A 12057-nucleotide genomic window follows, 5' to 3' on the forward strand; every position below is an offset into this window, starting at 1 on the left:
ATTCTCTAATTCGTCTTTTTACATAAGATAAATGCGTTTTTTAGCAGAGGTCTGTACAATTTTTAGCTAACTATAGAGTTAGCTAAAAATTGCTAACCCCAGGCTAAGTGTTGTTTGTTTATTTGAAATACCTGGATGTTTGAGAATGACAATAAAGTTCCCACCTGGGATAAAACCTCCTGGTGTAAATAAGCTAACGCGCTAGCTGTTGTTAGCTCGATGCACACTACGTTCACACTGCGCCCCTCCTTCGAGCTGCCTGATGAAATGCTCCTTGCACTTGTGCAACCATCCCCTGCTCCACGCTTATGTGCGCACCTCCCACAACCCACCACGTCACCTACCGGCACAAATACCCCATTTTCCAGGGGAAACCCTGCGTTCTGCTGCATTATTTCACACATTTCTAAATGAACTAGAGACATGAAACAGTTACGCCAAAAAGGTTCAGAGTGCATGATGCATCAAATTATTCACTGTTAGGAAATATAACGTACCAAAAATAACAACACTGTAGCAGTCACTGAACAGTAATTGAGATGGCTGTTCATGTAAAGAGCAGCCAACACCAGAAGAGGAGAAAGTCAAACCAGGGCTCTGGAGAAGCTCTCTGAGGAGGAGTGTGGGCGGCATGCTGGCACTATGCTAATTTGACCGAGGGAAGCCTCTCTGTTCTTTTTCTGTTATTTCCAGCAAGCTTTTGAATTTTCATCTGGCATTGTTTGATTCTTTCCGGCAAGGCTCTGCTGTGGAAGCCAAAGAAATAGCCTCCAATAGCAGAACCTTTATAGAAGGAACACTATAATCTGTGAACGCTCCAAGCTGATCCCAGAGCTGACAACATAAAAACAGTAATGCCTGTTAGATAAATTATGCTGGGGTCACTGGAGAACTAATCGTGGGAGTTGCCCTGAGTCAAGACCCTATGATTTTTTATTTTTTTTTGTATATTTCAATGCTTTGATTTCGAACTCTGGTGGAAAAAAATAATGGATTAAAGCACGATTTACATGATGTGAGAAAACTATGCAATATGCACGGTACAACTAAACACCTCAGAATAGCTAAAACATGCACAAATGGGCATTAGCATTTGAGGAACTGCAACCGATTATTGATCAGATTAAGAACCAGTGCAGTCATTAAAATGTTGTAAACACTTATTGAGTTTGTTGTGAACAGCAGAGATTATAAAATTTAAAGGCAGCTGGGAGAAAAGAATATGCGGAAGCGCTCCTTTGAGCATCTAGGATACAGCAGGCTGTCACTGAAAGAGCTCACCAGCTCTACAACAGCTCCATGCATGAGGTAGGAGACATTGTCCATCAGTGATGTCATTTTCCTTCCTGCCCTTCTGTCTCCCGCCACCTGAACTGGGTCCAGGGGCCATCCCCGGACTGAGCTGGTCCTCCTAATGAGTTTATCTAGTCACTTCCTCTCAGCTACAGATAGGCTGCTTCTCCAACTGATCAGGCTTAAGGGACAGCAGCAGGCTGCTCCCTCAGCTGCTCAGCGGGGAAAGCTCTGATTCCTCCCGCATACGGTGGATGGAACAGCGGCCGTGAACAAACCTTTGAACCAAACACTCTTTGGAGACAAAACTTAACAGCTTTCTGTGTGTGTAAAATGAGAAAAAGGCCTTGGTAAATCCATGGGTCTGATACAGCGCATCTATGTATAGAAAGCTGTATAGAAGTGTGCTTTTTCTTTTCCTTTCTTTTCTTTCAGGAGTGGTTCATGGTGGTACATGCTTTTGCAAATAGTAAAATTATATTTCCATTTGACCTTCTCCGTTCATAGTGGTCCTTAATATTAATGTTGTTGCTCTTCTGTTTTTTTGGACTTCCTTGGAGAAAAACCTTCTCATTTCTCCTCTCTCTCTTGACCAATCACTGAAAAGCAGTGTGTTCACATCAAAATTCCACCCGAGTCCGCTTGGTTTGACCAAGCTGCTGTGCAGGGCAAAAAAAAAAAAAAAAAAAAAAAAAAAAAACCTGACTGGCCCAGAAGAAACACTGTTGCTGAAATGCTCGCAAATGGGTGGAGCCAAGATTTGTTTTACAAAACAATGTTTTTCATCAGAAACCAGCACATAGTTTGGCTACAATATTTGCTCTGAATACACAGAACACTGTGGGTGAGTGGGCCGTGGAAATCTCCACCCACTACAGCCTTATAGGTTCAAAATAAATATTTATAAAACTGTGTCTTACTTGCTAAATTTATTGAATGGAAGAACAAGGTGATTCTGCTGAACTTTGCAACTCCATCTCGATGTCCATGTAAAGAATTATTATTAAAGAACATAGCTAAATACACGCCTAGTTAAAGAACTGTACCTGATTGTCATGCAAATCCAGAATGCTCAATTTGGATAAGCTTTCCAAGCAGCAAATCTTACGGATTCTGAAATAGAAATGAAAAAAAAATAGATAAATACAGTACAATACCATGCAAAAGTATTCATTTTTATTGATGTTATTGAACTTTTTTTCACTTTATCATCACAAACCTCAGCGCAGTTTGTGTAATAGTCTAAGACAAGGTTGTCCATAGTTGTGAAGTGAAAGTAAAAAAAATTGAAAGTTATCATTTTTTGTGATAAATTTTAAGTGCAGCCTGTATGTGCATTTGATCTTATTTTTCCAATACCTCGTAGAACCACATTTTGCTACAATTCCCACTTGCTTGTCTTGTGGGGTATGTCTTTACTAGCTTTGTACAGCTAGATGCTGAACGTTTGTGCATAAAATAACCCAATGATGGTTCGTTTCTTGTGTATCAGGGCTGATGGTTGGAGTGTATGAAGCAGCGGGAAACCTCACACAGCTTGTTGCCTGACCTTTCAGTTTGGATAGACGGCAATGTCTTGGTAGGTTTTTAGCTGCGCCAAACTCTTTCCTTTTTTTGGTGATAGACTGAAAAAATGTTATGGGTATTGTTTTATAACCTAACCCTATTTTAAACTTTATCCCTGACCTTTCTACTGTGTTCATTAGCCTTTGCAATGCTGTTTATTCACTAATGTTCTCTAACAAACTTCTGGAGCCTTCACAGAACAATTGTATTGATTCTGAGATTAAATTACGCACAAGTGGGTTTTATTAACAAATTAGGTAACCGCTGAAAGCAGTGGATCACACTGAATTTTATTTAGGGGTATCAAATTTAAAGAAGCTGAATACATGTGCACACCAAATTTTTCAGTTGGTTAGAGGAAAAGTTGAGAACCATGCACCGTTTTCCTTTTTCACAGTTACACAAGGTTTTGTGTTGTCTATGAAAAGCATTATGTGTGGTGGGAAACCTATACCCTAAACACTACAAACCTTGCCCATCATGGAAAATGTTGGTGGCAGCATCACGCTGCAGGAATGCTTTTCCTCAATATGACGGACAAGCTGATCCCTTTTGCTAGGAAGATAGGCAGAGCTAAACTTAAGCTTGGCCTGACTAAATAAAGGACAATCTTAAAAATAAATTGTTAGAGGCTCAAAAGACTTGAACTGAGGTGGAGAAGGCTCACCTTCCTCTAGCAACGCTATTAAAGAAACATATAAACCTCCATTGCTAGATCAAAGCATATATTGATGTGACAGCATGACCTAGACCTAAATCTTACTGACAATTGTTGGGAAGGAACTGATGCTCTTTGTCCAATCTGGTGGAGCTTGAGCTATTTTAAAAATAAGAAAGGGCAAAATGTCCCATGTCTAGATGTGTAAACTGGTAAAGACATACTCCAAAATACAAAGGTTGATTGTTGTAATGACACGAAATGTGAAATGTAAGAATATTTTTTGCAAGGCACTATCAAAATAAAAATTTCTAGTATTCATCATGAAGTTGATGAATCAGGAATTATCACAGGAGATGCCAAGGCAGATAATTTAGGCAGCAACCAGAAGAGTATCTTAATATTTTTATTTATCTCAAAAGAGCAAGTAACTGGGCCGAATTATAAATATCACTAACCCTTAATAATGATCAAAACAATTTGTTGATTATTTAGTTTGCATAACAATTGCAGTATATAAAAGATGGCCCCCTGAAATGTCCATGTTTGCGTAGACACCGTGAAAATGCATGTAGATAAATGTTGATAAAGGTTTAAAAGGGTTTAAATAGTAGATGCGTGTAGAAGTGTGTATAAGACTTTCACAAAAACAATGACTTTAATTAAGCTTCTTCCTGCCGATTTTTAGGTCAAATAAGACTCATTTTTAATTTTATAATTACTCTTTAAATTTTGAAGGCACTCTTCTCAGATGCATTGAATGTGTAAGGGTTGGGCATATAACATGTACAAAACACCAGATACATTCAACATGTTTTGTACAAAGAATACTTACATAACAATAAAACACCACTGGCACATAGAACTGGGGGAAATGTTAACTGTGCTGTACGTTTATTTTGGATAACACAAACATTTTAAACAGTTTTATTTATTGCCTCTTGTTTTGATGACCAACCTGTTCTTCCCCAGCATGAGAACCCTGAGAGACCTGAGATTTTCCATGCCCGTCATATCAGAGATGTGATTGTCGTGCAAGTTCAAAAGGATGAGCTGCTGCAGACACTGCAAATGTTGGATCCTTGTAATCAGATTGTGCTGCAGATTGAGAAGTTGCAGTTCCTCAATGAAGCCCAGATAGGGGAATTCCTCCAGACAACGCCTGGGTAATTGAAAGAAACCAGATTCATTGACAAACAGCTTTTGTTTTACTTTCCTTCACTTTCACATTATAATGATCTAATTTTTCACACTTTGTGGTCGAATGATTTGTGCAGAGTTCACACTTAGCAAACTTATTTTTTCTTATCATTGTTACTATTTGTTGGTGAATGGGCATGGTAATTTAAAGAGACTATGCTGCTCCCTGGTGGCAGCCTAGAATATATTTTCCATAAGAAGCCTGCTTACACAGGTGAATATCAATAAAATCGGATATAATCAAGAGGTTTATTCGTTTGAGCAATTCAATTGAAGGCGTGAGTCTCGCATATTGTATAGTTTTATCACACATAGGTTGATTTTTTTAAAGTGGCAATTTCTGTTCATTTTGATGATTATTGTTTAATGAAAACCAAAAATTCTGTTTGTCAGACTTTCATGGCAAACACAATATGGGGAAGACAATGTCATCCATGAAATCCTTAACCTTCACAACTACAGTATCAAAGTGTATTACTATGAAGTTTAGTGGAAGGGAAAACTGTGGTAGAAGCTGCAGAAGCAACAATAGTTCAGAGATGCACGGTCTTATTTTGGGTTTTTATTGATTATCAGCCATAATTATGCATTACATATCATGAATTATGTACTTAATATGTACTGATTTAAATTGCATTCCTAAAATAAATGAACGTTTCAATGATTTTCAATTATTCTAATTTATTGAGATGTGCCTGCCATTTCTTCTGCAAATTACATGAGAGGCAAACTGACCTGATTAAATTCAGTAATGATGGACATGATAACAATATGAGGAACTGGCAGTGAAGGTAATTTGAGTAGCTGAGGCATTTGAAATATTAATCACATATATAATTCAGGGTGCCTTTCTGCTAAATAAAACATCTGAATAAGAACAACTCAGTATTAGTTCTGTTGGAAATTATGAAGAGAAGAGTACCTGTCTAAGTCAATTCGTTGAAAACTGGAAGCAAAAGTCATTTGGGTGCAGGGGATACCCAACGGAGCGCCATCATTATATCCTGCAGAACAACCTAATATGCGCATTAAAATTGTAATTAAAAATCTAATAGAGTTGCATGAAAATGTAAATAGAATACAATATTTGTACAGTATAAAAACATCAATAAAAATTTACGGAAAACAAATACTGTAACAAAGTACCTGCTGGCTTGAGATCTTTTAGGGCAATTTGATGGCAAGGGACCTCTGCGTTGTGCACTCTGCTCGATCTGCCTCTAGCTTCATGTGGAGCATTGGAGACCAGAGCAGCATCTGCTGCCCGTGCTAAATGCCGGGTCTGGTTGTCACTGGCAACTCTGGTTTTATTGCTGGGATGTAACTTTCTTTCTTCAGATGACATGAAGCAAGTTGTAGAAAACAGAACATGAAACGGTTTGTCCCATCGTGTTGTACATTTGCCACCTGATGTCAAGTCATATAGAGTTGGTGCAAGTCAACAAATTAGAACGTCATCACATCTTATTATTTTATTTTAGTAATTCAATTGAAAAAGTTAAATGTGTTTATTATGCGGATGCATTACATTAAGAACTGTATATTATTTCTTTCCTTTAGTTTTAATGAAATCCAATTCCTATGTTTCATACGGAAATATATCATTAGATGCCCTACATAATCAAGGGTTGTTAACTTAACAGTTGTCTAGCAGGCAGTCATTGACGCACAAAGGTAAACCACACAAAGTAACAGTTAAAAAAGGCTGACTGTTCACATAGTGCTGTATCCAAGCATACTAATGACAGGTTTAGTGGGAGGAAAATATTGGATGTGCAACAAGACAACAGCCAGTCTACCAAGAGAATTTACATTAGTGTATGCTTCCCTCTGCTGTTAAGCTTTATTCAGATGCTGATACAGTTTTTCGGGAGATGTTGGCACCTGCCAGAAATGACAAACAGTGCCAATACCTGCCCTTAATGACCACTGTGGTCATTGGCCAGCAAACATGCCTAACCTAAACCTCACAGAGAATCATTTGGAGTTTTCACTAAACCATAATTATCAAAATTAACAGAATTAAAGACTAATACTAAATGCACCACTCTGTGTGTAACGAATCTGTAATGAGTATAACTTCTCTACAGAATGAGTATAAGTTATAATCTTGAATGGTATCAGTGAAATGAATCAACTCCCCATAGTTTTGTCCTGATCTATTGAGACATACCTAAAACTGAATGGGGGGGATAAAACGCTTACCTGGGTTAGAGTCGCCAGTTGTTGGCTTCGTACTGATCTTTGTTTCTTTATATAAATCTTGAGAGTCAGACTGAAAAACAGTAAACATTTTATAAGGTGGCTCACACTGACAAATAAGCACATAAATGCTAGTTTCACATGTCAAGAATACTGAAAAAAACGTGTAACATAAAGATATAGTTGGCCTTTTGTGTAATGCATTCAAGCGGCAATGGATACTTGAGTCAGCATACATTGTTTTTGTCATTTCAATGTATTATAAAGTTTTCAGTTAAGTCCTTGATTTCTAAATGACCTGTTTAGAACAACCGTTTTCAAATGTAATGTTAATGCATGCGTAATTTAAGTGAAATGTGAACGCCCTTTTAACACAAACAGATCTAAATACTACATGGTCACGTCTGAGCATTCATTCATTTAGTATTTACAATCACAGCGTTAGCGTGTTACTGTTTTAGCCCAATACAAATCCAAGCCAGCTATTTGTCCCAGTCACGTTACGACTCACCATCGTTTGCAGCTTTCCCGCAAACTGCGGCGTTTTACCGGCCATCAGGTGTAATTTGCAGCTGTTGATCTACAAAAAAAAAAAAAAAAAAAAAAAAGCTAAGATAGATCTGTACGTTGAATTAAACAAAACACTCACATTTGCCATCGCTACTTCTCCACCGCGCAGAACTATAGCATATTTACCTTATACTATTTATTACAATGCTCAAGGTTTTACAATTGGTAGTCTTTACCGTAGGGCTAAGAAGTATGCATTTATTGTCGCTGACGTCGCTGTGCTGTTTTTCACCACGTCTGGTTTTCCCCTCCATTTGCCGAACGTTCAAACTTTTAACGAAGAAAAAAATCCTACTCATTAGCTTATTTGTGTTTTTTTTTTTATTAAAAGTAAAAATACAAGTTTCTTTATTTGTCGAAACAAATTCCTGAAGCAAAAAGTTTTGTTCTTCATTAGCTGTTACCATAGCGACAGCTTTGTTGACTACACAGACTTCCGGTGTCACTTCAAAAAGGCCTCCCTCCACCTAAAAACAAGGGTACGCCTACAAAAAAAAAAAAAAATCGACAAATTTATTTATTTCAGTATTTCAAAAAGGAAAAACAATTTCCATCATAGGCCCATTGCACATCCAAGATGAAATAAATGTCTGTAGCTACATTCATTTATGAATATGAATGCAGTAAGTCAGATATATAATTTGTGGTAGAAAAGTCATTTATTAAATCATTAAAATGTCTGATCCCTTCTTTTCGCCCCTAAGGACACTGTAACCCAGGTTCATGACTATCAGACAGCGTCGCACCTCAGAACGACAAATGGGATCAAATGAATTGTGCTGTTTGTTTTCAGTTCCTTTTTACCCTGGCAATAATAAGCAGTTGCTGAGAACAGACAAGTGCAGATTCATCAAAGGACATCCCACACACTGCCTGTCACTGTCTATTCATGAAGCACAGGCTGACACATGTGATGGGAGGAGATTATCAACTATTTTGACTGACAGCACACATTAAAGACACATGTCACTTTTGGCCAAATTTTATTTTTATTTGATTTTCCGTCAAAGTCTGAGAAGCTTTTTAAACAGGTGCTGAAAAACACGTATTTTTCCTGCAATCTGCTTATTGAAGGAGTCCTTGTGACATCCATTACATTTTTAAACAAAGTGGTATGCTGTTTATGATAAAAAATATGCATTCAGTGAGTTGTTTTGATCAATCATAAAAATGTAAATATAAATGGTCTGTTTTAACACCCACAGCTCTGATTTGTTGGCAACAGCACAGCATGGACCCTGCCATGACTGATTGAAGACATTTAGATGTAAAAAAAAAAAAAAAAACAAGGTTGTTATTTATAGATATTTTCATATGTTAAGCATAAACAAAAGCAGAATTGCTGTAACTTTTGTTCTGACACCGCTGAATGCCATTGCGTTAGTTTTTATTACTCATGCTTCATAAATCCACGGAGGTCATATTGTTGGGATCAGCCTCAGTTGAACAAGGGCCAATGCTCTTAATGTGAAACATTTCAGTGAGAGGAATTTTAAGGGTTGATGCCAAGACTTGTTACATAAACAGTTATGCCTAAAGCACCCCTTTAGGAATTAGTCTGCTGCAATGATATTCAAAATGTTAAATTATCGATGATATACTTGGGTAAAAAAAAAAAAAATTTAACTGTGGGAAAACACCAGCCTACTTACAGCGACCCCTATACTATTTTATTGTTGTTAAAATGCCCCTTTTTTAGTGTCTGTCATACTCTTGGCCATGGCTTTAAATTATACCAGGGTAACATATTTAGGTTATATATATATATATATATATATATATATATATATATATATATATATATATATATATATATAAGTGCTAAAAGTAGCATGTTCTAATCTATCAAATCAACTACTTTTACATGTAAAAGTGGTTCAAAATAAGCAGTCTATTAGATTGGTGAGTCTTGAATCTCAAGACTTTAATAGCAACATATAAAACTCTATAAAACTTGGTTAAGGCTTTTGGTTTTAGTGACGCACCTCATAATTGTTACTCTCCTCCTATCTGGCCACCCTTTTACAAACTTTCTGGAGATATTCATATCTACAAGCAAAAGTGACAAAAAATATATTTATAACAATTTACACCGTGTGGTTTAGAGTAGTTTTTTTTCATATCAAGTTGTTTTTTCTCTTTTTGTCTTTCTAAACCTGGTAAAATGTAGATTTTTATTGTGTCATGATTCATTGAACACTAGGACTGACTGTGGGTGCGAAACATGAACGTTTTTCAACGTGACAGGTAAGGTTATTAAAATGGGACCCACTCTGGTGTCAATCCAGAATTAGTGTCTCACACTAAGCTTGATTTGCTGCTTATCCAACAGGCTTCTCTGGTTTTACTGAGTCATCGTAGCATGCAAACCTCACTTAGTGTCTCTGGGACTGCACTGCAGTGCTTTAAACTCGGTGCAAACATCAGCATGACAGCATGCTCGCACTGACGCCAAAAACATTTCCCTGCAGTATAGCTGGCACTTTTGGTGTGTTCATGTCGGGAAACACACAGCATTTTCAAATGAAAAAAACTTTGTTATAAAGTTATATTAGATGCCCTTTTTCTGATAAATTATTCATCTAAAACACTAGTATGTTATTATGCGAGTAGCCTATGATAAAAGTTGTATGAAATATGTAAATAAATAAAATTCTGTAATTTTAAACAGTATTTTGAGAGAACATTTAACCAATTTCTAAAGGGTGCAATGCAATCATTAATTTTATTCCATAGCTATTTGTTGGCTTAGAAAATAGATTTAGCGGTCACACTGTTATAACCTACCATAGTTAATACATGCTGTCAGTTTAGCAGGTCTTTAGCAAATGATGTGAAAGATTCTGGCATTTTACTACAAATCAAATTAAAACATATGTTAGAACGAGTGAAAAGAGTAAAGTCATAAAATATTAATTATGGACAGTCCATGTAAACCTTGATTTCATCATGAATGAGGAACCTCAGGCTTCCAGGTCTGGAAATAAGAAAATAAGAGATACTTTTATGTTCCCACAGTGGGGGAAATTAATGCATGGCAGTGGCAAAGACACAGAAGAGTTAAGTTTAGTAATGAAAAAAAAAAAACTATCTATTTTAAAGTTAGTTCTAAAGCAACAGAGAATGAGCTTTATCAGAAAGGGCAATATAAAAGTAAACATAAATACAAGAGTAAGTACTGCACAAATATTGATAATACCGCATAGTCACGTAAAAAAATGTAATATTCAAGTTAAACAGTGGAAAACTCCTGCCTATTTACAGAACAATATAAGATAATATGTAATATGCATGAGAGTACAGCAGCATCTTGGAGTAGGTAAGGCGTGTGCAAGTGTTCCTTAGCATCTGAGAGACAGTGTAATGATTCATGATAAGAGTCAGTGCAACCATTTGCATGTGTATAAACAGTTATTGAGTCTGTTGTGAGCAACAGAGTTTGTAAAGTTCAACAGCAGCTGGGAGGAATGACCTGCGGAAGCGCTCCTTTGAGCATCTGGGATGCAGCAGTCTTTCACTGAACGAGTTGTCCTGCTCTGCAACAGCTCCATGCTTGGGGTGGGAGACATTGTCCATCAATGATTTTATTTTTCTCGCAGTCCTTTTGTCTCCCACCACCTGCACTGGGTCCAGGACAGAGCTGGCTCTCCTAATGAGTTTATCCAGCCACTTCCTTTCAGCTACAGATAAGACGCTGCTCCAGACTACAACAATATAGCTGATGCAGCCTCCTCAGCAGGTAGAGTCTTCTCAGATCCTTCCTGTAGCATCAGTGTTGCAACTCCAGTCCAGTTTATTGTTCAGTTAAATACCCAGATACTTATAGAGTGCAGTATCTCAACATCCGTTCCCTGGACTTTCATCCCTATCAGTAAGGTGGGTCTGCAACTGTAAAAGTCCACCACCGGCTCCTTTGTTTTCCCTGTATTTAACCTGAAACGATTCTGCAGGCACCAGTCTACAACTCTCTGGAGCCACTGTTTGTACTCAGACTTGTCGTCATCAGTGATGAGACCTACTATGGCAGAGTCATCAGAGAACGTCTGAAGGTTGAAACCTGGAGTGCAGTGTATAGGTCAAACAGAAATGGATCCAGAACAGTTCCCTGCGGTGCTCCTATGCTGCAGATCAACCTGTCAGAAACACAGCCCCGTGTCCTCACATACTGCGGTTGATCAGTGAGGTAATCCAGTATCAACTACAATAAGTTGTGGTCCACTCATGACCGTTCCAGCTTGGCCTTCAGGAGTCGTTGTTTTATGGTGTGGAAAGTGCTGCAGAAATCAAAGAACATGATCCTCACGGTGCTCCCAGGATTCTCCAGGTGGGCCAAAACTCATGCAGCAGGTAGATGATGGCAGCATCCACCCCGATACCAGGCTATTAGGTAAATCGCAATGGATCCAGCGAAGACCTCACCAGACGGCAAATATGGTTGAGGTTTCGCCTCTCGAGGGTCTTCATCAGGTGTGACGTTGGTGCTACTGGCCTGTAGCTGTTGAAGTCTTTGGGGTGTGTGGTTTTAGGCACTGGAACCACACAGGAAGTTCTCAAGTATCAGTCCAAGC

At 37.8% G+C, this 12057-nt stretch overlaps 1 protein-coding gene across 3 annotated transcripts in view; it reads right to left on the reverse strand.

Moving 5' to 3' along the window:
* LOC105930470 (leucine-rich repeat-containing protein 49) overlaps positions 1–7797 on the reverse strand; it is a 51233-nt gene extending 43436 nt beyond the window's left edge. The window contains exons 1-7 of one of the 3 annotated variants that reach the window (XM_036136470.1): positions 7666–7797; positions 7431–7499; positions 6923–6992; positions 5864–6124; positions 5640–5733; positions 4476–4679; positions 2340–2406 (exon numbers count right to left, since the gene is read on the reverse strand). In XM_036136470.1, the coding sequence (XP_035992363.1) occupies positions 2340–2406; positions 4476–4679; positions 5640–5733; positions 5864–6124; positions 6923–6992; positions 7431–7499; positions 7666–7788 (888 nt within the window). In that variant the 5' untranslated portion in view covers positions 7789–7797. Of the gene's footprint in view, positions 1–2339; positions 2407–4475; positions 4680–5639; positions 5734–5863; positions 6125–6922; positions 6993–7350; positions 7356–7430; positions 7500–7665 lie in introns of those variants that run through there. The other 2 variants (XM_036136471.1, XM_036136473.1) reach the window with 2 other exon arrangements.
* Positions 7798–12057: the final 4260 nt, after the last annotated feature.

This window comes from Fundulus heteroclitus, chromosome 4, assembly GCF_011125445.2.
Source record: "Fundulus heteroclitus isolate FHET01 chromosome 4, MU-UCD_Fhet_4.1, whole genome shotgun sequence".
Lineage (NCBI taxonomy): Eukaryota > Metazoa > Chordata > Actinopteri > Cyprinodontiformes > Fundulidae > Fundulus > Fundulus heteroclitus.